The following is a 27,472-nucleotide window of genomic DNA, read 5'->3' as shown; positions in this document are numbered from 1 at the left end:
ATGGACCTCCTGCTTCTGTTTCTGCTGCTGCTTTTGTCCCATCCAGTCTCTGGGAAGCTGAGAATAAAATGCCCGCAGAGTTTGGAGCACCAGGATGGAAAACAACCACAGAGCTTTTACAGTCCAGGAGACCATCTCATTGGTATAGTCGCCACTGGAGAGGAAAGATTGCATACAAAGTTGCTTTTCAATGTGGCTCCTTCTGTTCAATTTATTTTCCATGATCCGTAAGTCATTCAGGGTGATGGAGTTGCACTCCCTCCATTCTAACACTCTCCTTCTTTTCTGTTTTTTTTTTTCATTTATTCCTATATTGGGGGATATGTCTAATTTCCTGAAAGATTTTGATTTCCTTGGTTTCTCTCTCTTGTCTGATTTTGTGAAAGAGACACAAAAAGGGGTCTGAAAAAAGCTGAAAGGGCTGCAGATTATTTTCCTCTCTCAGTGAATCCTTAATCACATGAATAATTAATTTTATTTAAAGTAGTGGTGAAATCAGTTGTTGTTGCCGTACTTCAGCCAATTTCCATATTTGTGTAACTGATCATTGCTTTTGGATCAATGTTGGCTTAAGGCTCAGTAGGCATCTGGAGGATTATATATTAAAAAACAGTATTTGTTGTTGCTGTTGATTATAATAATTTTTTTTTACAATAGGGACATTTATGGTTTTCCAAATTGCTTACGGTACATTTTCAACATTCAAGTGGTCAACAAGAATTCCCAGCTCCTGCACAATCTCACACTGGGCTACAACATCCATGACAACTATTTGAGCACTTTCCGCACTTCCGATGCCTTGCTGGACATTCTCTCCACTGGAGAAGCCAATGTCCCCAACTACGGCTGTGGAAGGAAAGAGAACCTTCTGGCTCTTCTTGATGGAACTGACAGGGAGATCTCCATCCAGATGTCAACATTAGGAGGCACCTACAAAGTCCCACAGGTTTGTGTGTGTTTTTCTACATCTGGTAAAGTGAGGGGTGGGTGGTGGTGTGTGAGCAATAGATGCAATCATGTCTTCTCCATAGAATCCAAGAGCTGCTTTTCTCCATATTAGCAAAAATGTCAATATTTTACCCCTTTAGGTTCATGTTGAGATTAATCATAAAAGGCCTGAAATGCAAGCAATTCATTCCCTGGAGAAGACATTCTACCAACTATTTAACTAATCAAAAATACACCTGGTTTGGGGGGCCTCTATTGGCATCTTCATTTTCACATATAAAAAATGTCTACCCTATCCAGTCGGATTGAAGTTGGCAGTAGCAGCATTTTATCTATCTAAAAAAGGGAATAAAAAGGACTCTAGAAATTATAGGCCAAATGGAATAGCAGATATTGTGGCTAAAATTAATGCCATGATCCTCTTAGTTAAACTTGAGAAAAATTCATTCCTTGCAGTAGAACAAGAATGTTTTAGGTAGAGTTAAAACCTGTAGATATTTTTATAATAAATAATGTTAATAATCTAACATTGGCAACAAATTTGTCTTGAAATATCTAATCTATATCAGTGAGGTAAAACAAGGTTTACATTTACATTTTACATTTTATTAAGATTTATAGGCCGCCCTTTTCCCTGAGGGGACTCAGGGCGGCTTACAATCACAGGGAAGGGGGGTGCAATACAAAAACAAACAATCTGTGAGCAAAATAAAATAGTAAAAACACAACTTGCATTCAACTCTCAACACTCGGGCGGGGTAAAATTGGAAACCTATCCCCAGGCCTGTTGGAATAGCCAGGTCTTCAAGGTTGTGCGGAAGGCCTGGATGGTGGTGAGGGTGCGTATCTCGACGGGGAGGTCGTTCCACAGGGTCGGAGCTGCAACAGAAAAGGCTCTCCTCCATGTAGTCGCCAGCCAACATTGGCTGGCGGATGGAATTCGGAGGAGGCCCAGTCTGTGCGATCTAATCGGTCGGAGGGAGGTAATCGGCAGATTATTTTGGGGACCAAAAGAAAATAAGGCCCTGTATTATTTTCGGGTAAACACAGTATCTATCATCTATCTCCCCCCCTCTCTCCATCCATCCATCCATCCATCCATCCATCTTTCTAATTTCTATACCCCAATCACACTTGTATGCCTCTGGATGGTTTAGAAATAAAACAGCAAAGTCATATAAAAGTTAATAAAGTTAAAAACCTGATTAAAAAAAGAAAGCAGCTGCAGAGTTAAAAGACAGAGGAAGCAACTTTAAGAATCGCTGAAATGAGAGGTGTAAATTCTTTGTTTCAAACATTCGATAAGCATAATTAAGAATGTGATCCAGAACCCCATGAAACCCAGAGAAATTTAATCAAAAATAAACTAATAAACACACATATTGGATGCTGTAATATTAGAGTCCAATACATACAGTATTAAATTCTACATCTCTTAGTATATTTTAATTCGGGCTACTGTTATTGTTTAGCTACATTTTTAATAGTTTCATATTTCTGCTTGCCAATAAGTGAGCAGAATTTTAGAATTAAAGCTGATAGGAAACGTGTTTGCATAAAGCTGTTTAAACCATAGAAGTTGTTTGATCTTTTTTTGACATACCATTCACACCACAGATTTAACTCATTAGCACATTGGAAGTTTTAAAGAAGAGACTGGACAAACATTTGTCTGAAGTGGTGTAGGGCCTCCTGCCCGGGTAGTGGGCCGGACCAGAAGATCTCCAAGGTCCCCTCCAACTCTGTTATTCTATTCTATTCTAAGTTCTCAGCATGGACAGTCTAAATGAATTATCAATTAGAAAGCTCATATAAAAACTGAATATGATTTTCAGAGTTGCCTCTAGGCCTTATACCACGTTGAATGGTACAGTACTGTCAAATATCAGTAGTGGCCTTCAAGAAATATTTCATGGCGTGTGTTATGTCATGAAATTCTTTATGATAATTTTTATATCCAAAAATGTTTCATAAAATTTGTCAAATTTCAGTTTCTAAGGACTTGAAGGTCCTGGAATTTGGATGCAATTTGTAAGTTAGCCCATTGGAGGCAAAAGGATTGCAGGGCTTCTCGAGGGCCATGATGGCATCACAGGAGGGTCCATGAAAGCTTGAATAATGTTGATAGATAGATAGATAGTTTGCTGGCTTTCTAGATGTTAGTGCATTTGTCATAATTAACAGAGAAATATTATGTAGGAAATTGATTGCCCTCAAAATGGAGCTCAGCCTGTTGGCCCTGATCCAGGCTCTTTCTCCAGTTCCTTGTTTAAGAGGGAGGTTTGGGCTCAATGGACCAATGAGAAGAAAGACTGATACTTACCAAGGAGGAAGGGAAGGATGCATATTTGAACCCTTGTTAATCAGTCTAGATATTGACAACTTACTTCAACGAATGAAGGATCCAAAAGCAGATATATAAATGTTATTTCATTCTTTGACAAAAATTACTAAATTAGTGCACATAGTATACAGTACTTGGATTTTAGAAAGGTTTTGACAAAGTAAACCACCATCTACCTCTTGGTAAGCTAAAAATATGTGGGACAGACAGCATCACCCCTAGATGGACTCAGCCTGTGGTCCTCAATGGATCTACGTGGAGGGAAACGAGCAGTGACAGACCTCAAGGTTCCACTTTAGGCCCAGTACTCTTCAACATCTTCATCAATGATTGGATGAGGGATAGATGGGGAACTCATCAAATTTACAGATAACACTAAACTGGCAGGAATAGCCAACACCCTAGAAGATAGGCTGAAGATCCAGATGGATCTAGATAGATTTGAACACTGGGAGTATTTAACAAAATGAAATTCAATGTAGAGAAAAGTAAAGTCTTACACTGAGGCTAGAAAAACCAAATATACAGGTACAGATTAGGTGAAACCTGGCTCAATTGCAGGAACTGTGAGAGGGATCTTGGAATATTAGTGGACAATCTCTCAAATGTGAGCCAAAAATGTGTGGCAGCAGCCAAAAAAAGCCATTGCAATCCTTGGCTGCATCAACAGAAGGAGAGAATCCAAATCACGTGAAGTATTGGTACCGCTTTATAATGTCATGGAAAAACCACCCTTGGAATAGTGCATGGATGGAGAACCTTTTCAGCACCAAGTGCTCTTGTCAGGGACACAATCTGGAAGAGGAGTTGCCCAGTGTGCATGCGCACCAGGCAGCTCCTCTTCCAGTTTCTGGCATGCACGCGTGCAATGATCAGTTGGCTGGTGCGCATGCGCTTGTGGAAACCGGAATACCACCTCTTCCAGTTTCTGGCACTGCAATGCATGCAAATGCCAGCTGATCATTGTGCACACTTGTGCACCAGAAACCCAGCCGAGCAACAGGCAAGGCTGCGCATGCCAGGCAACATGGCTTTGCGTTCCATTTAGCTCAAACTAAGAAGATCAGGCAGTGGGCACCATTTCCCCTCCTGAGGCCTCCGTGCATCTTGGGCCCCCAGAAACACTCTGCCGGCCAAACGCTTTTTTCTTAATTTTGCAGTTTCAGTACGTGGGGCTTGCGAAGGGAAGGCAAGAGCTCAGCCAGTGGGTGTCTGGGGTGATTTGGGTGGGGCAGCCTCATGGTCCCACGTGGGTCGGATTAATGGCTTCAGTGGGATTTATCTGACCTGCCGGCCATAGTTTGAGGACCCCTGGAATAGGGTCTCCTTCTTGAGCAGAGGGTTGGACTAGAAGACCTCAAAGTTCCCTTCCAACCGTTTTATTTTGTTATAACTTCTGTTATAGGTACATATGTTTAGCATGCTAAATACCTATTGGAATATAGTTAGTTATAGTTATAGTTTATTAGTTTTGTATGCCGCCCACTCCCGAAGGACTCCGGGCGGCTTACAATAAAAAGGGAAAGGGGATAAATAAGACAATACAACAGTTTAAAATACAACAACATTCATAGTTAAAGTGGGGCTGGATACTTCAAGAGCCCCAGGCCTGCCGGAACAGCCAGGACTTAGTAGCTTTACGGAAGGCAGGGAGGGTAGTAAGAGTCCGGATTTCCACGGGGAGCTCGTTCCAGAGGGCCGGAGATGCAACAGAGAAGGCTCTCCCCCGGGGGGTCGCCAGCCGACATTGGCTGGCTGATGGAATCCGGAGAAGGCCTAATCTGTGCGATCAAATCGATCTTTGGGAGGTAATTGGCAGGAGGCGGTCTCTCTATGCTGATTTACACTGTGATATTATCATACTTACACATTGGATTATATACCCTGTGAGGAAGACTTGGGTTCTTTTCTCACAATAATTATCTGACACTTAATAAATCAAGTTCAAAAGTTATGGTCTTTGGGAAATGACATCCTAGCCATAGATGGTCAGCCAATAGAGCAAGTAAGACCTTTCCTTACCTGGGGTAGTTTTCTCTGAGACTGAATCTTGGCTCCCTCATCATCAAAGGAGCTCAGTTAGATCAAAGACAGGAGTGAAAGTGGTGCTTAAAAGAAAACCTCATAGCTCTCCAGCTTCCTCAGCCCCAATTATGGAAGTATGTGAGGCCAAGGTTTCCCCCATGTTCTTACATCAATCTGATGTTTGGGGCTTCAGAGAGAAACCATCAGCAGAACCAACCCAATCCCAGCCGCTGAGGATTATCTTGGGATGGACAAAAGGACTGTAGCTGCTGCCTCTCAGAGGTGATTTGGGAATTTTCACAATTTCTGCTTTGCCTAAAATCAGAAAATATGGGTATTGGCATAAAATTTAATCTATGGAAACTGACAGACTCAGAAAATTGTGGCTGTTAGAACAGAGAAAACTTCAGTTGAAGACCAATCTTGTATTGTACAACTGACAAACTGTATTAGGAACTGACGTCTCCATGTTTCTTGTACACCTGGAGAAGAAGCTACAAAGATTCTTCCACAAAGAATCTGGGCCATAGAAGCATTAAAATATGCAGCAATCCTCAAAAATTATAGTAGGCCATTTATTGGAATAGAATACTTCAGTTGGCATTTGCACATATTAATCTAATTGAAATAAATTGTAGGGGTGAGATACAGTAATATGATTTACATTGTTTATAGTTTTTTAATTTGTTTATTATTTTCTGCTTTTATTATACAATCTTGCTAATATTCTGTGTTTAATATTTTAAACAATGTCTAATTAACAAATGATTCTAATGCTTTCCTGAGAACAAGATTGGATTTATTAAAATCTAATATTGTGGACTTGATCTGACCCACATATAACACACCATTCTTCATTGTGGAAGGTTTTTGAATGCAGCTCAGAATCTGATAAGTCCAGTGAAACTCTGAAGATGAGGCTACAGATTATCAGCTTTTATTTCTGCAGAAAGCAAAAGACTGGACGACCTTTTGGTCTCCCACTTTAACAGATCAGGCAGAGGGAGAAAAACAGGCGCATACCAAAAACTTTTCCAAACATCTTACAGCTCACACAGCTTGCACAGAACGTCATTGCTATAGAAACATATATTGATATCATGTGAATTTCATGATTTTTCTCAGTGCTCTGAGAACAATGGACTTTAGAAGGGAAAAGAAATACATTTTCTGGTGTATAACTCAGAGCTTTGTTAGAGAATGCAGAACTTACATTTTAAGTTACAAACAAGGCTCCTTGCAGAATCCACATTTTACTTTTCACAAGACGTTACTTTGCTAGGCTAAGGTTGGCAATTCGCCTATAACCAGGATGGCGAACCTATGGCACACATGCAACAGGTGGCACACAGAGCCATTTGTCAGGGCACGCAAAGTGTTGCCCTGTTACCTGGCAGGCACGGATGCCATTTCAGTTCAGCCTTTTTAAAAGCCATTTTTCACCCTCCCTATGCTCCAGAGGCTTTATAGGACCCCAAGGAGGGCGAAAACAGACCCCCCCCCCGAGTCCCTGAAGCCACCAGAGTCCAAAAAAAGGGCCCTAAGAGCAAACTGGATGCTTGGGAACAGACTTCCGGTTCGTTCGTAGGGCAGGTTTAAGCCCTCCGGAGCCTTCCGGGACATTCAGGGGGCTTCCCTGAAGCCTTGGGAGGACTAAAAATGACCCTACGAGCAAACTGGAAGTGACTTATGGTTTTCTCGTAGGGTCGTTTTTCGTCCACCGGAGCCGTCAGGGAAGCCTCCTGAGTGCTCTTGAAGGCTCCGAAGGGCTTAAACTGGCCCTATGAGCAAACCGGATGTCACTTCCATTTGCTCATAGGGTCGTTTTTAGTCCTCCTGAGGCTTCAGAGAAGCTCCTGAAGCCTCCAGAGGGCCTCCGGGGAGGTGGGGGAGGCTGTTTTCACCCTCCCCAGGCTCCTATAAAACATCTGGCGCCTGGGGAGGGTGAAAAAAGCATGCAAAAAAGGGGGGTCATAGCTGTTATGCACGCATGCACATTAGCAGGGAGATGTCACACATTGCATTATGGGTGCAGCATGCCTGCGCATGACCCCCCCCTGTGCTCCCCCGCTTATGGCACGTGAGCCAAAAAAGGTTTGCCATCGCTGGCCTAGATGTTTTATCCATGCAAGTTTGAGAGCAACACATGCAGCGCTCAGGTCATCTGTTAGTCCAGGGGTGTCAAATTCAATTTCATTGAGGGCCCCATTGTGGTTGATTTTGGAGGCCATGGTGGGCGTGCTCTCACTGCTGCTGTGCTCATTCTCCTTGGTTGCCAATGGTGTGTGCAGGAGGGCAAAGTGTGTGGGTCAGAGGGAGGCCCACACTCTCTCCTTATGAGACCTAGCTTTGTAACCAAAGCATCCTCAATGATAGGATGGGAGACCACCAGGAGAGGTCAGGAGGAGGGGACAAGGGGATGGTAAAAGGCAGCAGGACTGCTGGAGATCAAGTTCTAAGGCAAGATTAACCTCACACTTTCACTCTCTCATTATAATCTCCTTCCTTCCCTTCTGTTAGCTGCCCTCTTCATTCTTCCTTCCCCTTTTTCCCTCTTTTTGCTTCCTTGCTCTCTTCCCCTCTTTCCTTATTTTTCTTGGTCTTTCCTGTCCCGACTGGGATGCTCCAATGCAAAAGGGGAAACATTCCTTGCCTTGTGATCAAATGCCACTTTTGCTAGTAGTTTGTGGCCACTGAAAAGACTGAGAACAAACCAGGCTCAGTTTATTCCATGCTTGCATTTCATGAGAGAAAGTGTGCTTTGGCCAGGGCACCCAAACTGCTGCCAATGGTGTGGGCAACAGCTGAGCAGGGAGGCAGGTTGTGTTTGTACTTTCATCCCCATTAAAGCAGGGCCCCTAATTTCCTCCCTGGCACAGTTGGGGCATGCAGGCTGCTGCCACCTAAGCACCATGATTGCCCCCTCCCCAGCCAGCCAGCCCAAGCGGCAGTGGGCTCCACAGGACAGGCTCTCATTTCTGCACTGGGGCAGAAAACTCTGGTGGGCTGGAAGTGAGTGTGGATGGCCTCCCCCCCCCCCAAGTGCTTCCTGGCTCAGTTGGAGGCTTCCTTCAGCCTTCAAACAGTTGCAGGGTTTTTTCTTTGCTTCCAGGTTGGTGCAAGAGGCTTTCCAGGGCCAAAATGGGGGGAAAAAGCCCTGTGCTTTCTGCACCCTATTTTGGCCCTGGAAAGCCTCCTGTACCAACCTCAAAGCAAAAAATAAAAAATAAAACCCTTGCAACTGTTTTAAGGCTGAAGGAAGCCTCCAACTGAGCGAGAAAGCACTGGAGGTCCAGACCATTCATTCCAGCCCACCGGAGTTTCCTGCGCAATGTGAGCACGTACACACACACACACACACACACACTCATCCGTCCCCCACCCTGGCCCCCCCACAAAGGCCAGAAAACCAGCTGGCCGGCAGGAGGTGCGCCTGCATGTGGCTGTTAGTGGAGCTGGGCTGGGGTGGCTGGTGTGCCGGGAGAGGGTGCTCTGCATGCCACAGGTTCCCCATCATGGCTCTAATCCTTTCAATTCCTTTTCCAGATCAGTTATTTAGAAGCTTCAGAGGCTCTGAGTGATAAACGCAAATTCCCCTTTTCCCACCACATGTACCCCAAAGAAGGAATCCAGGACCCAGCAATTGTCCAGCTGCTCCTCCACTTCAGATGGACCCTGATTGGCCTCTTTGCTTCAGACACAGAAAAGGGAGAGAATTTCATGAGGACTTTTCCTCCTGTGCTTGTCAGGAATGGAATTTGTGTGGTTATATCACAACTGTTCTCAACAACTGGACATACAGCAGCCCTCAGGGATTCCCTCTCTAAGTGGAGACAAGTCAACGTCTTTGTTCACTTCATGGAATTTGAAAAAATTTGGGAGATAATTCTTCCTTTCCATTTAACTTTTATGCGTCTCCCAGGACCCATTGAGGGGAAAGTCTGGATCCTCACAAGTTTTCAAGGGTTCACAATAAACAAGCGCAGACTTCTCAAATACATCCATAGTATTTGGAGCTTTGGTTATCTGGGAAAACAAAGGCCAAAAGATTCTGCCTTTGAACCCTTTTTATTTGTGGAAGAAAAGTTTCAAGATCATTATTTTCATTGTTCTCTTTCAGAGAATGTCTTTTCTGTCAAAGGCCGCAGAAGATGCACCCAGAAAGCCCCACTGGAGACCCAGAGGAAATGGGACAGAAAAAGGGCCCCAAATGACTACAACGATTACAGTTTCACGAAGACTCTGGCCCAGGCCCTGAATGCTGCATATTCCTCCAGATCAAGGAGGGGAAGGAAGGAGGATGAAAAGATCTCGGGGTCTCCAAGGCTGCAGCCATGGCAGGTAAGGGGATCCCGATATGGATCCATTAATCTTAGATCCTTTGGAGGAGGAATCCAGAGGAGAAGGAGGGGAACCATCTCAACAGATCTGGCCAATATAATTACTCAGGGAATTAATGGTTCCAAAGAGTAGATACCATGGCATTTTTTTATTTAGCACTGCTAATTGGAAAATGCTATATTCTTTTTTAAAATCAATTCCTGTATTTATGGGTTTGTGATTAGCCTGGTGGAATTCCCCCTTCCTTCCATCCCCATTGCAGGTGGGTCTGTGTGCAGCTGGACAGGCAGCTAAGCCCCCCTATTCTCCTCCAATGAAAGGGAGCCTGGCGTGGATCTGGATGCTTTATTGGGAGAAGAGGGCAGGTGAAACTGAGGAGATGCAAATAGTGGAAATCAACTAGAAAGACGAGATAGGCAGCATTAACTAACAGCCAACAAAGGAGTATCTGGAACCTCTCCAGTGATGCTCCATGTGAGGGACGGAGGCCGTCTCTGGATGACCAGGGGTCTCAGTCACAACGGCTGCTTCCGTCTTCTCCAAAGGCTGACAGAAAATGGAGTCTGGCTTCAGACCTTAGAGTTAGGCTTATCTGCCCCCGGCCACTAGGTGCGGCTAGAGCAACAACAGCACAACAGGTACCATATTTTTCAGAATATAAGACGCAACAGTTTCCCTCAAAAAAGAGGCTGAAAATCTGGGTGCATCTTATACATCCAATACAGCTTTTTGGCCTCCCAAAGCCCCGCCCCCTTCACCAAAATGGCCGTGCATACCCTTATGCAAGCTTCCAGAGAGCTCCTCGGGGATGCGGAGGGCATTTTTGGTTGGGGGGGGCAAAAATGGACTATTTTGCCCCCCCCAACCCCAGCAGCACTCTATAAGCCTCCATATGGCTATGAATGCATTTTCTTTGACAAAAATGGGCTTGTTTTTGAGAAAAATGGGCCATTTGCTCATTCCCCCCCCACCAGGAGCACTCTGCAAGTCCCCCCAAGGCTATTCATGACTTTTTTTAAAAAGGGGGGGTCGTTTTCACAAAAACAAGCTGTTTTGGGGAAGTTTCCAGAGTGTAAAAACTTTTTTCCCCCTCTTGGAAAGCTCTTTAACTGGTTGATGAGAATTACATTGATCAAGTGCTGTGCTAGGAGAAACAAAGTCTTAAGTGCTACAGATTGTCAGCAATTTCCTTCTCCAGCACATGGATAAATACACCTGGAAACATCTACCTACCTACCTACTCTCTCTCTCTCCCTACCTACCTACTGTATTTCTCTTTCTATCTCTTTTTGTTTCTCTCTTTCTATCCCTCTATCTACCTACCCTCTCTCTCTATCCCTACCTACCTATTGTATTTCTCTATCTCTGTATCTCTCTCTATTTCTCTCCCTCTCTCTCTATCCTTTTATCTACCTCCCTACCTAACTACTCTCTCTCTCTCTCCCTACCTACCTACTGTATTTCTCTCTTTCTCTCCCTCTACCTACCTACCTACTTTTTTAAAAAAAAATTGCCTCTTCAAAACCTTGGTGTGTCTTATACTCGGGTGCATCTTATACTCTGAAAAATACAGTACATGTTCTGGCATGACAACCTTTATAAATTAGGAGGAGACCCTGAGACCATCTAGCCCAAACCCTCCTCTCTGCAGGAATCCCAGTTCAAGCTTCTCTGACTGATGGCTGCTCAGTCTTTGCTCTCAGACGATCCATGAAGAGGAGACTGAACTTCCTTGCTTTAGGCTCAGCTCTAAAACAGCTCATCCTTTTATCATATTTTTTCTCTCATTCAGTTAAAATCTCCTCTCTTGTAACTGAATTCACTTTTTCCATGTCTGACACTCTGGAATAAGAGTGAGCAGATCTTACACTCGTGTGTAACAGGAGTCAGTTATTGGAAGAGGGTTGTATCCAGTGGTGGGATTCAAATCTTTTTACTACTGGTTCTGTGGGCATGGCTTGGTGGTCATGTGACTGGGTGGGTGTGGCTTGATGCTCATGTGACTGGGTGGGCATGGCTTGGTGGTCATGTGATTGGGTGGGTGTAGCCAACCTGACATCACTCACATCAAGAGGTACCTTGCCTGGCCTCTCCTTGCATCAACAAGATACAATTTCCCTGTCTATTTATTTACTACTAATGAACATCCAAAATACACAATTTAATCCTATGTATATATGCTATATGTGTACATACATATTACAAGATATAGTGTGTGTATAGGCACACAAAAAGATACATTACTTTATACACTGTATGTGTATACACACACACACACAGAGAGCTCTTCTAAAACTATACACATTCAACCTCACTTATTGCGTTTGGAAAAACACACCCACTTTCTGGCACACATTTAACTATCACTTCTGCGCATTAGAACATTACACAGGCCTTCAGATGTTCTTCCCTAGCCTGCACATGACTGTCAGAGCCAGGAGATGTCATGGATTGAGTAAAATGTGGCAAAACTCACTTAACAACGCTCTTGCTTAGCAACCAAAATGTTGGGCTCAATTGTCATAAGTCAAGGACTGTCTCTGCCTTCCTCTGCATGGCAGCCTTGTCCTAGTAAACTCCTTCCCTTTTCTGGCAATTTTCCTCTCTGTTAGAGGCACAAAAATAATACAGAGGATATAAGGTCTCCAGCTGGAGCAGGGGGTTGGACTAGATGGCTTCCAAGGTCCCTTCTGACCTACTAGAGCAGGGGTTGGACTAGAAAATGACCTCCAAGCTCCCTTCCAGCCCTTTCAAACATTGTTGTGCTGTTTGAAAGAGTCTTCTGAAGCCATGGTTTGTGTCCTTCCTTCCTCTCATTTTCTCTCTTACCTTCCCTCCCTCCCTCCCTCCCTCCATGTATCTATTGATTCATCAATCCAACTATATCTCATTCACTTCCTCCTCCCTCCCTCTCTTTCTTTGTTTCCCTTCCTTCCATAACTCCCTCCTTCTTTCCCTCCTTTCCTTTTCCTTTTCGTTTTTCAATTTTTTCCTCTTTCTCCCCCTTCCTTTCTGCCTTCCAAAGCTAGATTCACCTGAAACAAAAACTCCTGCCCATTTTACACACACACACACACACACTTTCTCTCCCTCTCTCTCTCTTCCAACCAGCTCTGCGCCTCACCTCATTGTTTGATTTTAGTGGTGGGCCAGTGGCCGAAGTCCTTTCCAAGCGCCAGGCAGCATCGCTCCCATCCCAGGAAAGCCCGGCTGATTAACTTACTGGGACGCGCTTCGATCGGTACCTCTTCTGCACAGGCAACCTTCTCTCTCCAAAGCAGGCAGAGAAGGGGGACTTGCAGGGATAAGAGTGTGTGTGTGTGTGTGTGTGAGAGAGAGACAGAGAGAGACAGAGAGAGAGAGAGGGTGGGAAAAAAAGAAAAAGAGAGTGAGAGTAAGGAATCAGAAGCTTTTCAACCTTGTGGGCCGCCTGGGAGGAGGCAGAAACGGGGCGAGGGCCTCTCCCCATTTCCTCTGGATCTCCCTCCCTCTTCCCCAAGTTTTTCTTTCCTCCCATCCATTCTCCCCCCCCCCCATTCCTGAGAGGGAGGCGGCGCTGCTTTGCCTGGGAGTTTTCTGGGCTATGGAAGGGGCAGCTGGGGGGTGTTGGGTTCCCCAGAACTTCTTTAGGAGAAGCCTCATTCTGAACTCCACGTTGGTTGCAGAAACGCAAAGGGGTGGCCAGCCTTGGTGGGCCTGTTCACCCTTCCCCTTTTCCTCTCAAAACCAGAAATCTCCCCTCCCCCTCCAAGCAGCAACTGAGCCTGTGCAGGGGGGAGGAGGGGAGGCAGGAGAAGAAGATCTAAAAGATTCCAATTCTGCAGCAAGAGGAGTTTCTGCAATGGGGAGGGGGAGGGAGCAGCCCCAACTTCCAAAGGCCTTTTTGGCATAATTGCCATCAGAGCAGATGTTGGGGAGGGGGTCAAGGAGGAAAGGGGTCCCCTGACTCTTCCTCAGACCCCAAGGAAGGAAGGAAGGAAGGGAGGGAGGAAGGAAGGAAGGAAGGAAGGAAGGAAGGAAGAAAGAAAGAAAGAAAGAAAGGCAGGGGAAGGGAAGGGATGGGAAGGAAGGGGAGGGAAAGGAAAGGAAATGGGAAAGAAGGAAAGGATGAAAAACAGAGGAATGGGAAGGGAAGGAAAAAGGAAAAGTGAAAGGAAAGAGGGAAAAGGTGAAGAATGGCCGCTGCTGGAGTTGTCGGGAACAGCCTGAGTTGGGCATTCGGGAGCAGACCAAGATGAGCAGGAGGCCACGGCAAAGACAGGCAAACAGGCTGGGCTGCGTGGCCACGTGGTCGAGGCAAGGGAGCCAAACAGCAGCTGCAGCAATGACTCTAAGGCCCCAGCCAAGGCCTGCGAGGCAAGTAGTGGTGGGGAGAGACGTGGTCAAGCAGAATTTTTACTATCGGTTCACTATTGGACCGTCTGAATCCCACCACTGGCTGTATCCTCCCTTCCCCAACCGAGAGATTGTTTTAATTGGAAAGGGGGCTCCCAGACTCCTCTTGATCTTCAGCTCTTCTCCTTGCTGTCTTTCCTCAAGACTAAGAGCAGTTCCTTTCAACTCTTCCTTGGCTTCAACAGATTCAAATTCTCCTCCACGTGTGATGCCTGGTCCTTGAGTTGGGGTCTCCCCAAACCAGAACATTCACTTCCTCAGATTCTTATGGCTTCATTTGCCTTCTTTCCATGGACATCACTCTTCTGACTCAGATTCTGTTTCCAGTTAACTACGATTTTGAGATCATTTTCACAAACATACATATCAAATTTGGTATCCTTCATGTTTCTTCCAGTCGAACATTTATGGTCTTATATGAGACTCTATCGTTAGTCAAGTCCTAGTAGATAAAAATCAGATACTTTTCTACTGCTTTTTACTTATGAACCCTTCTCTGTATGCTAATCATAAATATTGTTTCTTGAAACTTGATATTCCTCTTATAAAATTTTATTTTATTCAAAAAGGTAAAATACAAGTTTTGGAAAATAAAACTATTACAAAGACAAAACAAAACTAGATAAAACATTAAAAAAAGACAAAGACATGCATATTGTCTCCCCAATTGAATACAATACAGTAATAATAATTTCTCCCACTTGCAAAATAGGCCCACAATTATAAGCTATATATCTCCTGTACTTGTCATCTATCTGCTGTATATAAAAAACATAGTTAACAATCAATTAACAATACAGTTAAATTTCAAAACTTCAAAATTGTCTGTTATCTGCTATTGTATTTAACTCACTGAAAATTTCTACCACAGACCAACACAATCATTACCTCTGATCCATCCATAATCTGTCCAGGGTTAAACATCTTCGTTTGATTCTTATAATAAAAATACATTTCCTCAACATTTTAATTAGAATCTTTCCCAACAACTGCTTTCCATTCCCCAAAGTTATAGGATGTCCTGTAAATGCAAACAGAACTCTTAAGACTTGTTTTCCAGTTAAATATGGCAAGTCCATTCCCCAATCTCCATCAATCTTCTTGAAAGGATCCATTTCATCAGTCATCCGTCCTGTCCACTTTGAGTCTTCAGGGTCCAGTGGCCTCTCCAGCCATCTCCAAGCAGCCTGCCTTCAAACCAGACTCCTCCTTCAGGGATGCCAGCAGTAAGTTAAGTTCCAGTCCATCCATCAAATCCATCCGATTCAACAATAGTTGCTTGTTTCTTATTATCGCCTTTAAGTTGATTTAAAACCATTGTTATTTTTAAAATGAAGTTTCAAATAAGGCTTGTAAGTTGAAAGACTTTATATTCTTTAAATCACATCAAATTAGCTTACTCTAAGATCCTATTAATCAGCTTATTAATGACAACATAGAATAATTGATGACCAAAGGCAAATTTGCATCCATCACTTTTAGGTTTCATAAGAAAGATTAAAAAGGGTTAAAAGTTATTTGAGTATAATTTTGAAGATAGTTTTTATCCACTTAGTTATCATACCATCCACCCCTCAGGTTTCTAATCCTATCGCAAAATTATTTCTGAGTCCTTTACTGAAATCCAGTTCTATCACCAGAGTTCCCATAATCTATTTAGGAAGTGTAATGATGTGTGAGAATGATTTTTGGGATGAGGAGAAGAGAGGCTGCCTAGGGAAGGATCAGATAAGAGGGGAGAATCCTGCAGCTGCATAATGGGAGAGAAAGAAACTCCGGATCCTCACTAACTTTTCAGACTGAGAAAAGAGCTGTTGGGAGATTTGTTCTTTCACATCTGCAAAAAAATTTTTTAATGTCGTATTACAATCAAGTAGAATTAGCACATTTAGAGAAGTTTTCCATCAGGATGACCAGGGAGAAGATTAGCCTGACAACTTTCTTCTTGATCAACCCATGCTTTCTGGGAAACCTGTTGTTTTCAAAGAGTTTATGGATCATCTTTTTTTCTCTATTCATTTTATTTGCCATTTGCTCTAGAATGTTCCCTAAAATTGACCAATTGTGTCGATTATATTTCCTTTATATTTTGTCACTAAATGATTGACAAATTTTTCTCAAACTTTTTCATTCACTTATGAAGATAATGGCAGTATTTTTATCCTATTTAACCATATTTGGAGATTAGACAATTGTAGAAGAAAGATTCAATGTGGGATAAGAAATAAAGTTTTCTGCTTTTCAAATTCCTGGATGTTCCCATTCTAGTTTCATCCCTTTCTGGAGAAGAATGAATTTTGGAATATTTCTGAATATGAACTGTACTTGGACCAAAATGGAGAGATAAGAGCAGATGTAGTCATTTACGGCTTCTTGGTTCTCCCCAAGGAAGATCCCAGGAAAGAGATTCTGGCGCATTTTGAAAGACAGAGACTTTATATCAACCAAGATGCTCTTTCAGGGCTAAAGTTGCTCAATAAGGTGAGAGAAATTTTGGCGTCTTTTCTCTGTTTTCCAAAGCCTGAGGTCCCATTTCAAGTGGGCAAAGCCTAGAGTCCCCAGGGTGGTTTGCATCCCATGCCAGTTGGTGTTATCTGATTGTAGTTCTTCAACAGATGGGACCTACAGTGAGTGGAGGGGCTTTGCCATGTTTTATGGAAATCTTTCAAGATCTTACTGGTCAGAGGTTTCTTTCTTCATCACAGTTTTATTCTTTATTGAAAAATCTAATGGAATAGAAATTTCCTAAATCTTTTGCAATAAATTTTATTCTCAGTTTTAATATATCATCATATGTAAATCTTTTTTCAATTCCATCTCTGCTGTTTATTTCATTTGCTGACTTTATTAAGTGGAAAAGTCCTTTATTGTAATGTTAAATGCCAAAAGCAAAAGGGAGGAACTAAATGAAGAATCTGCCAGTAGTTAGTTATACCTCCTGCATCTTCTTAGTATTAGTCAGGTATTTCATATTTACTTACATGAAGACCAGAGGCTATTTGGCTAATGTCGGTGTCTATCTCTATTTTCCATGAATGTTGACTACTAACACATTTTCTTTGGCATTCTTCATTTTTCTGCTCAGTTCCTGCTTCAGTCCAACTGTGCAGAAAATTGTCGTCCTGGATTTGTCAAGAGGGCTCGAGAAGGAGAGCCAGTTTGCTGCTATGACTGCGTTCCTTGTCCGGAGGGGACCTTCTCCACTCAGGAAGGTTGGTCACACTGAGGAAAATGGGAGGCTTTCTGGAAGTGGATCCATCCAGAACATTTTCATGAAAGTGCAAGTTAAAAGACAGATTGAAGTTCACCAGGTTTTTTATTTATTTTTAACCTGCACAATTTATTATTAAAAAGGAAGTAAATTAAAAAAAAACTTTGAAGGAGGGGCTGGGAAGAGTTGGGAGGAGGAGGTGGAAGACTGAGCAAGCTTTACTAACAGCAGAGGAAACGTCTCTCCTGTTTTCTAGTCTGGATATGTGCTGCTAAGTTCACCTTTCTAGGAAGATCTGAGTTCTTTGAAACTTGATGAATTGTTTTAAGTCCACCATCTGAAAGACCTTGCAATTCACTGTATATTGGATCCTCCCCTTGAGGATCACTGAAAAAGTGTCACTGTTCCATAATGTGGTGCTGTGGATAGTTATGGGGGCAACTCATTGCACAAATATTCTGCCAGTCATGTAGATCAATCAATCAATCAGAGTAGAGCTGGAAAGGACCTTGGAGGTCTTCTAGTGCTACCCCCTGCTCAAGCAGGAGACCTGATACCATTTCAGACAAGTGACTGTCCAGTCTCTTCTTAAAAACATCCAATGTTGAAGCACCCACAACGTCTGGAGGCCAGCTGTTCCACTGGTTAATTGTTGTCACTGTTAGGAAATTTCTCCTGAATTCCATATTGCTTCCAGATGTTACAAGATACTGTAGGTATCCTATAAGTCCAGTATATTAATTGCCATGTGGCAGGACTCTAAATATTTCTATAAAAAGATTATATGATTCATTATTAACCTGTAATAATGTAGCTTCCTATGAATTATATTACACATTACACCAGAAATAATTAACATCCTAGGACTTTCCTCAACTTCATATACCTCAAAAAAATTACATCCTTCTTATGTTATTTTTAATGAAAAATAAAAGGAACGAAATATTAAAGAAAAATGATTTTGGGTTTTTCAGATGCAGAAAAATGCACCAAGTGTCCAGATGACAAATATCCAAATGAGGCCAGAGTCCAATGTATCCCCAAAGTTATAGCCTTCCTGTCTTATGAAGAACATCTGGGCATCATCCTGGTCTCTTTTGACCTTCTCTTGTTCCTAACCACAGTCCTTGTTTTAATTATCTTCATTAAATATGGAGAAACTCCCATTGTCAAAGCCAACAACCGGGACCTCTCCTACATCCTCCTGGTCTCCCTCCTGCTTTGCTTCTTGTCTCCTTCTCTCTTCATTGGTCAACCAGGGAAAGCCACCTGCCTTCTCCGACAAACGGTTTTCAGCATCATCTTCTCAGTTGCCGTTTCTTCTCTCTTGGCCAAAACCATCATGGTGGTGCTGGCTTTCCTGGCCACAAAACCAGGAAATCGGGTGAAGAGATGGTTGGGGAAGAGCTTGGCCAACTCCATCATCCTGTCTTCTTCTGTGGTCCAAATTATCATCTGCTCCTTCTGGCTGGGAGTTTCTCCCCCCTTCCCTGACTCTGACCTCCACTCCCAGCCTGGAGAGATCATCCTGCAATGCAATGAAGGGGCCGTTGTCATGTTCTACGTCACCCTCAGCTACATGGGCTTCCTGGCTGCCATCTGCTTCACGGTGGCTTTCCTGGCCAGGAATCTGCCTGGGGCCTTCAACGAAGCCAAGCTGATCACGTTCAGCATGCTGGTCTTCTGCAGCGTCTGGGTGACTTTTGTGCCCACCTACCTGAGCACCAAAGGGAAATACATGGTGGCTGTTCAGGTCTTCTCCATCCTGGCCTCCAGTGCTGGTCTGCTGGTCTGCATCTTCATCCCCAAGTGCTACATTATCCTTCTAAGGCCAGACCTGAACACAAAGGAACAGCTTACAGCCAGAACAAATGTAAAAACATGAGCTATTAAAAGTCACAAACACACCATTATTTGCAAAAGTACTATTTTTTACCTGGCTACTAAAAGGGATTCAAAATAATTTAATCATTAAAACAGACCTATCATAAAAGTATGAGGATTCTTTTACTGTGAGAAACATTTACCAATTCTAAAAAAAATCAGTTGTTTCTACAATCATCAAGAATTGTAATATCTATCAGCAATTATAAATATATGGAACTGGCCTGGGCAACTGTTTCAATCACTACTTTAAACAAAAGTTAGCATTCAAATGATAAAGTCAAGTTTGGATGGAAAGAAGGAAAATAATCAGGAGTTGTTACAGTTTTTATTCTGTCATTTCAGCGACTTCCACAAAATAATAGAACAAGAGAGAAGCTTTGGAAATCCAGACCATGCAGGAAATTAGAGACAGGTCCTTTCATATAGGAGTAAGTGAAGTAAAGAGAAAAGAAGGAAAGTGTTAAGAGGAATGCAAACAGAGGAAAGGAAACTCCAGCACAGGGAATGACTTAGGAAGGAAACTGACCAGGAGGAGCCTGGTTGAAAGTCATTGTTGTATGCAATCTTCCGGTGAAGCTAAGGATTCTCCCAATGAGACAGTCTCCTGGTCTGGAAAAGCTCCATGGATTGTTTCTATCCTGGTGCTCCAAACTCAGCGGGTACTTCATTCTCAGCTTCCCAGAGACTGGCTGGGACACCAGCAGCACCAGAACCAGGAGCAGGAGGTCCACAATTCATGGGGTAAACCAATCAATCCCCTTCCTGTTTCTAAAGAAGAATTAGAAGAACTCAAAGGACTCCTGTTATGTTCTGGGCGAAGATTGGAGGCCAGGCCAGAGTGAATTCTAACAGCCCTTTATTCAATACTGCCTGTGAGGTATCAACTCCCTGGTTGTCACAGCACCTTTTAAAGGAAACTGATCACCCGAAAAACCAATCAGGAGAGAACATTTTCCCGCTCCAACAGAGGACCAGAATGAAAACTTCAACTGACAACTATACACTATACACCTTCTGTACCTCAAAAATAATAAGACCTCCCCAAAAATAAGGCCAAGCACTTATTTCAGGGGTTAAAAGAAAACAAGACCCTGTCATCTTTTGGGGGAAACACAGCACAATACCATATTTTTCAGAGTATAAGACACTCCGAAGTGTAAGACGCACCTAGGTTTTGGGGAGGAAAACAAGGGAAAAATATCTGCCTCTGCCTCCCAGCAATTTGCCTCCTTGCAACAAACAGTACAGACAATATACACTGCTTGTAGTGTTATATTTCAGACTATATTTATACAAGATGCTGTTAAAATTCATGTGCTTTCTGGAAGTATAGTTATTCTCTGCTATTTAAAACAATAGCACGGGGCCTCTTCAGATCAAGCATTTCTTTTAAAAAGCTTCTTCATTTTGTTAAATTGTCTAGAATAATAAAGTAGTCTTTAAAAAATAAGCCTAATGACTTGAACATTCTGTAGGCATTTGTAGTTGTTGACTTGCCTCCTTGCAGCAACCAGCCTGATTAGCGCAAGAAAAAAAATCTGCCTCCCAGCAATTTGAAAACAGCAAATTTCACTTTCCATTTCTTCCGATCATCAGCTTTTCAGGCTGCAGGGATTGCTATAGCCTATTGAAGCCCCTGCAAGCCCCCATTTGCTGCAAAGAGGTAAATTGCTGGGAGGCAGAGGCCAAAGGGTTGGGGCCAGTGGGTGGGTGGGGCTACATTCAGTGTATAAGACGCACCCAAATTTTCACCCTCTTTTGGGGGGGGGGAAGCTGCATCTTATAGTCCAAAAAATATGGTATATAACAACTCTCACAAAGTGGAATATCCAGGTGCTTTCATGATTCAAAAAGAGAGAAGCTGAGCTTCAACTGAAAAGGAAAAGCTTGAATAACAAGGATATTGACCTTCTGCTGTCCTTCAACATGGTCTCTTGTCTCCAGTGACTGCTGGGGAAGATCACCCAGAGCTATAGAGTTTGGTGCCATTCTATTTATTCTGTTCTGTTCTGTTCTGTTCTGTTCTGTTCTATTCTACTCTACTCTACTCTACTCTACTCTACTCTACTCTACTCTACTCTACTCTACTCTACTCTACTCTACTCTACTCTATTCCACTCTATTCTACACTCTACTCAGCGATGGTGGCACAGTGATTAGAATGCAGTCCTGCAGTTTCCTTCTGCTGACTGCCAGCTGACTAGGATTTGGCAGTTCGAATCTCACCAGGCTCAAGGTTGACTCAGCCTTCCGTCCTTCCTAGGTGGGTAAAATGAAGACCCAGATTGTTGGGGACAATAGGCTGCCTCTAAGTGCTATTGCTATTCTGCTCCACTCCACTCCATCCTAGTCTACTCTAGTCTATTCTATCCTTAGGTATTAAAAACCATCTGGATGACTACAGTCACTCTCACCCCAGAATTCCGGGTTCAGGCAATAAACCAGCTGATCAATTCATGTTTGTCAATCAATTCCTATTGCAACCAATGAGCAATCAACTGGGTACAAATATGAAAAAAAAAAAAACTCAATGGAAAATGTCCCAAAGGTGCTTTTTCAAGAGGCAAATGGACTTCCTTGTTTTCTTTTGAACATGATTATGTGTCTTAATTTTAAAAACAGCAGCTAGCACCATTTTTAACCAACAGAATTGAACCCAGAATCTTCTCCTGGCATACGTTTTGTCTTTGGGTTGCCATCTCGTGGCCATTTTGAGTATGACAGACTGACAGCAGTCATCTCAAAATGTAATATAAATAAGAATAAGTAATAAAAATAATTGCTTCAAAAAAAAAAAATCCATGGGAAATTGAGGGACCAATAACAGCCTGCCACCTCGTGGCCATTTTGAATATTGCAGGCGGAAGCCAGTGATGGAAAAGTTTAATGTACTGTATTTTTCGGAGTATAACAAACACCTTTTTTCCTCAAAAAAGAGGCTGAAAATCTGGGTGCATCTTATACACTGAATACAGCATTTTTTACCTCCCAAAACCTCGCCCCCTTCACCAAAATGGCTGTGCAGAGCCTGTAGGAAGCATCTAGAGAGCTCCTGGGGGCTGGGGGGGGGCAGAAATGAGTGAAAAACTGGTTTTTGCTCAATGTTGCCCCCCCCCCCCCAGTCCCCAGAACTATAATCCTCCTAAAGGCTATGCATGCCCTTTTTTTGAGAAAAATATTGGCAATTTTTTGCTCTTTGCACCCATATGAGCACTCTACAAGCCTCCTAAAGACTATTCCTGCCCTTTTATTGTGTGACAGCAATAGTGGCATTTTATTGGCCCCCACGAGGAAAGAAACCTAGTTACATCTCTAAACTTCGGAACTGCCTCATCACATTGTTCCGCTATCCATCCTGTAGCTTCCCCCTTGGTAATCCCTTCTTCCATTGTTGAGAACCTTTCTCTGTAGGAAGGTGGGGTAAGAACCTGTTGGGGGATTGCAGGTGAGACTGGACTCTGTGGGGGGAGGGGGTCAATCCCTGGGTTGGCTACTGCCCAGTTATCTGCCATGGTGCCATCTGCTGAGGGAGGGCAGGTGTCCACTGGCATCCCTTCCATCCATGACCTGGGGTTCAGACCCATCCCGGGGTTGCCTGATTCACAGGTTGCAGTTCAACCAACGACCATTTCCTTCATTTCTCTCCCTTTTGTGCTCCTTCCTATGTCACTGTTTATTTGTCTCTGATAGCTGCCTTTGGAGAATTTGCTTCCATCTGAATGGAATCTGATATGTTGGAGTGTTGACTCAAAGTGCCTCTTTTTGGATTGCTTGTTTTATTTTTTGAAGCTGTTCTTCTTCCCTCCCTCCTTTACACCTGAGTGCTTTTTTAATTTGAGAAAAAGGGAGAGAAATGAAGGAAATGGTAATAAATAGAAAGTAATGAGTATTATCACATGAAGTAGAAACTGGTTATGTTATAGGAATTTGTTCCATTGTAATATGTATATGTGTTGTGCTGCTGTAAAGGTGTTTTCCTTCTGAGCATTTGGTTGTTGGGCATTTGTGGCACATGTGCCTCTGCGAAAGCATGTGCTTCATGGGTCCTTTCAAATGCCATCCCCATTCCCTCCAGGAATTGGCAAGGAACTCAAACTACCAGAGCAATCCTCACACCTTTTGTGCTGTTCATAGGCCAATCAGGAATAACAAAAGATAAACACTGCCAGAAAGGAATCTCTCTATGTTAGGGTATATGACTGAGTTTTACAATGTAGTTAGATTATATGAACAAAGTAATTATAATATTAAGAGCTTTGGTGTAAAAGTAAGAGAAGGAGTCTGAGTAATTGTGACAAGTAGAAAGTCATGATTTTAACTTTCCTGTGGCCATTGTATATTTGGGGGGTGGGTGGGGGTGGGTGCAAAGGATTTTCTAGCTCGGACCAAAGGCAACTGGGCGGAGAAACAACCCCCCCCCCCCCGAGAGGAAACTCCACATGGAACACTTTCTCCCTCCCTCCCTCTCTCTTTCTCCCTTCCCCTCTTCTGATTGGCTGGTGGTGAACTGTCACCTGAGCCCAAAAGCCCGTGTTTCTCCCAAAAGCCCGTGAGGAAGAGCCTGGGACTGAAGAGGCAGGGTCCCATTGGCCGGAACGATCAGCTTGGGTCCTAACAGAGGAGGCAAGAGGGTGGAGGTTAATGGCTGGGGGTGGAAACCTGAAGGCAAAAAAGGGGTGGCGAAGGGTAGGAGGAGAACAGTCCCATTCCGCCTGTTTCCGCCACACCACAAATAATTCTGCACTTGGGCTGCTGCTCCCCAAACCTCCCACGTCATCCCTCAGTTGTACTCCTGCCGCACCTCACCTATGCCTGATTCTGTAGTTGGGCTGTGGTTCCCCCACCCAACACACATGTAATCCTGGACTTGAGCTGATGTTCCCTTCACCCCACAGTTGATCCTACTGTTGGGTTGCTGCTCCCCCCCAGCCCACACCTGATTGTAAGGTCAACTACTGCTCTTCCCCCAACCCCACACCTGATCATGTTGTTGTGTTGCTGCACTATCCCACCCCACATGTGACCCCTCAGTTACGCTCATGGTCTACCCCACCCCACACACAATACTGAGTTGGGCTGCTGCTTCCCCCACCTCCCCCAACTGAAGGATCATATGTGGGGTGCGATGGGCAGCAGCCCAACTACATGACCAGGTGTGGGGTTGGGGGAAGAGCAGCAGTCAAACTTACAATCAGGTGTGAGGTGGGAGGGAGCAGTAGCTCAACAGTAGGATCAACTGTGTGGTGAAGGGAATAGCAGCCTACCTGGTTCCTGGAGGGTGAGAGAGAAGCGGCAGCTGGAACGAGGTCCAGTGCGGTCCCCGGCCCTTCCCCAGAGGATCCAGGGACAGGGAGGGACCCTCCTTCTACCCCGTTGTTTTTGGGGGCGCAGAGCCCTGGGGGAGCCTGGCGGAGTGGGCGAGTCCTCCGCTCTTGTTTCTTCCTCGGCCATCCCTGTTTGGGGCATCTTCAGCGCACATCCCAAAGGTTCTTTTCAAAAGACAGCTGGAATTTCTTGGGGTTTTTCCTTGAAAACGTTTCTCTTCTCCTCCAAGAAGCTTCTTCGGTTCTGACTGAATGGTGGGGAAAGGAAGGATTTGCCCTCTTTGCAGCCGTTTGGTGGTGAGCATTGTGAAGGTCAGCTATGAGCTCTCTGAGGGGCCTTGAGGCCACCTGGGGGTTTATCTGCCCCCTCAGGGCTACCTGAATCAGAAGGCAAACGGGGGGGGGACCCTTGGAACTGGGGAAAGGACCGTGTTGCTGTCTTGGGAGAGAGCAAAGTCCACCCTCTGGACAGAGGAGACCCCTGGTTGGAAAGGGGGGGTCCAAGAGGCCATCTATCTTAAAACTGAACAGCCTTCTCTCGACAGAGGGGGAGGGGTACGATCCCTCCTCTCTCTTCTGTCTACCACACAGTCCTCCTCAACCCACCATCCCCCCTCCCTCCCTTCTCTATCCTGGATCCTCTCGTCTTCTCCTTTCTTAGAACTGACTCTATTCACTTCATTTCCCTTGAGATTTCCTATTTTGTGAGGTGGGAGGTGGGAGGCAGACGGGGCAGCTGGGAAGGTCCAAAATTGGAGGAAAGATCGGATTCCAAAGTCTTTTTGGCCCAGAGACAGAAAACCTCTTTCCCCCAAAGGGCCCAAGAGACGGAAGGAAAGAGGGCTTCGCTCTGCCCCACAGATCCTAAACTCACCCACTAAGATGGTTCTCACTTGCCCCTCCCCAGCCCCCTCCCCCTTCTAGCCAGAGCGCTGCCCTCCCCTCCCCAGAGGGACTGGTAGGTCTCAAGGGTTACGGAGTCCTTTGTGGGGAGCCTCCATGGCAACTGGCAAGTCTCCTGGTCCCCTTCCCAGCCTTCAAAGAGACAGGGAGCTTGTTCCTCTTCGTCGGGACCCTCATAGACTCCAAGCACTGGGGATCGTCTGAATGGAGCCCTGGAGTCATAGTAATGTGGAAATGGTCCTGAGAGGCCGTGTGGGACATCCTGCTGCTCCTTTCTTATATCTCTGATACACATTTTTATAAGGATCTGAAATTTTGATGGATCTCATCACTCTGTTAAATAAAGAAAGTGAAGGTGTCATTTCTGTGTGGTCTCCTGTCCAATGAGATGATCGAGGTTATCCTAATGATTGAGGAATTGAGGCATGAACTCTGTGTCAGCTGAATGGAGGGGGAGGGGAAGTTGGGAGAAGGGGAAGGCAAAGGATAGAGACATAGGAAGGGAAGCAGAGAGCAAAATGGAAGCAAACAGGTAAAGAAAGGAGAAAAGGAAGCAGAAAGGGAATTGGAAGAAGATAAAGGGAAAAAGGGAAAGAGAAAGGAGAAGAAAAGGGAACTAATAAACCCCTTCACCTTCCCTTCCCTTTGGATTATTTTGCAACTAAAAATAACTGAAGAATCAGCCAGACCCACTCAAAACTTCAGAGAGCAAACCAATCAGAAGGTCTCTTCAGAAGGGACTCACACAATGAGTCTCCCCCTCCCTCCCTCCTCATGGAGATTTCCTCCCTGATCAGCTGCCAGTGTCTGGTCAGTGTCTGCAGCCTATTTGTGACATTGTCTTATTCCGTAGCCCTTACACCGCAGAGCAAAAACCCACCTAGCTGGTCTTGTCTGAATGAGCAACCCAAAATCCCCGGGAGCCTCGATCTGCCCCGGTAAGACAGAGATCTCAGCCACAGTTGGAGAGAAAGGGATCTAGTGGGATCCCAGCTGCTTTGAGAAGTTGAGCGGGAGGAAGGAAGAGGCTCCTGTGACGGTGGAGCTGAATCCCATCAGGAAGGGCCCCCTTGCAGAGTCCCCGAGGGGCCCTTCAGCTCCGCCCGGCTGCTTGGCTGGAGTCCAAAGGGCGCTGCTAGCGGAGCATCTCCGGGGCTGCGGAGCCCTTCGGCGGGGGCGGCAGAGGGGGCCTCGGTGGGGCCGAAACCTTGGGCTAAAGGGGAGGAAGAGTGGGGGAAGGGCCACACAACCATCTGCCTTCAGTCTCAGCGGCCAGAGGCTTCCGGGCGCTCAGAGGTTTGGGGCTCTTGGGCGGGGCGAAGGGAAGGGAGGGGCTGGGATTCTGAGAAGGGGGAGGGGCAAATGCAGAGAGCCCCGCTTTCCTTTGGCGGAAGAAAGAGGCAGGAGAAGGCTCCCCTACTGATGGCCGCTTGGCTTTCCCGCAGCGCTCGCCCTGGTCGCCCCTCCAGGTGAGACTCTCCGCATCCCTGCTGGGCCCAGGAGACGCTGCAGGAGGATGGCGGTTCTTTGGCCCCTTGAACTCTCGCTTCTGTTGCGGCTCCTCTGCCGCCTTTCTCGGGCGCTTTGCCCGCTGCTCTCGCTTTCCCTCTCGTTCCCTCCCTGGATTTAAGCCCCCCCCTCCTCCAATGCTCTCCTTCACCCACACACAACACGCCCCCCGAAAAACAGCCCCCGCAACCAGCCTCCCACCAACCCCCACCCAGAATACTCTGCGCTTACCAAACAAAGAGTGCCCACCCCCGCCTCGCTCCTTTGTCCCTTCCCAAGCACAAAAGGCTCCTTCTGCCGCAGCGCCCCCTGCGCCCCCTCGCCCTGCCCGGAGCTCCAGCCGTCGCGCCCGCCCCTCGCCTGCCCCGCTCCCTCGTACCCGGGGCCGGCAGGAACAAGCCACACCCCTCCGCGAAGCCGCACTTTGAGGAGGAGCCCGGCAGTCGCCCCTTCAACCTCCCACCCGCGGAGGACGCGCCACGCTCCACCGCCAATTAATACACTCACACCGCATTTTCTCAGCTTCCCACGCTTCTAGCCCTGGTGGTGTTACCTCGATGGGTCATGAAACGTCTGCAAGAAAAC

At 45.0% G+C, this 27,472-nt stretch overlaps 1 protein-coding gene across 1 annotated transcript; it reads left to right on the top strand.

Moving 5' to 3' along the window:
• On the top strand, nt 1–22,870 carry LOC148042479 (vomeronasal type-2 receptor 26-like). Its single transcript, XM_087702406.1, has 7 exons — nt 1–227; nt 658–946; nt 8,864–9,658; nt 16,322–16,534; nt 17,139–17,265; nt 22,413–22,523; nt 22,842–22,870. Exons 1-7 carry the CDS (start codon nt 1–3, stop codon nt 22,868–22,870), a joined length of 1,791 nt encoding a protein of 596 aa, XP_087558532.1.
• The last annotated feature ends 4,602 nt before the right edge of the window (nt 22,871–27,472 follow it).

This window comes from Thamnophis sirtalis, unplaced genomic scaffold (assembly GCF_051295495.1).
Source record: "Thamnophis sirtalis isolate CommonGarterSnake01/CBP01778 unplaced genomic scaffold, rThaSir2_p1.2 scaffold_15, whole genome shotgun sequence".
In the NCBI taxonomy this organism is placed as follows: domain Eukaryota; kingdom Metazoa; phylum Chordata; class Lepidosauria; order Squamata; family Natricidae; genus Thamnophis; species Thamnophis sirtalis.
The sequence above is the reverse complement of the archived record's forward strand: the minus strand, read 5'-3'. Positions and strand labels throughout refer to the sequence as shown.

Bases quoted from the DNA above. Each gene is read 5' to 3' on its own strand.
- LOC148042479 (XM_087702406.1), top strand. From the start codon at position 1: ATGGACCTCCTGCTTCTGTTTCTGCTGCTGCTTTTGTCCCATCCAGTC. The intron at 16,535-17,138 runs GTGAGAGAAATT...TTTTCTGCTCAG, and splicing joins GGCTAAAGTTGCTCAATAAG to TTCCTGCTTCAGTCCAACTG. The intron at 22,524-22,841 runs GTAATCCCTTCT...TGTCTCTGATAG, and splicing joins ATCCTGTAGCTTCCCCCTTG to CTGCCTTTGGAGAATTTGCT.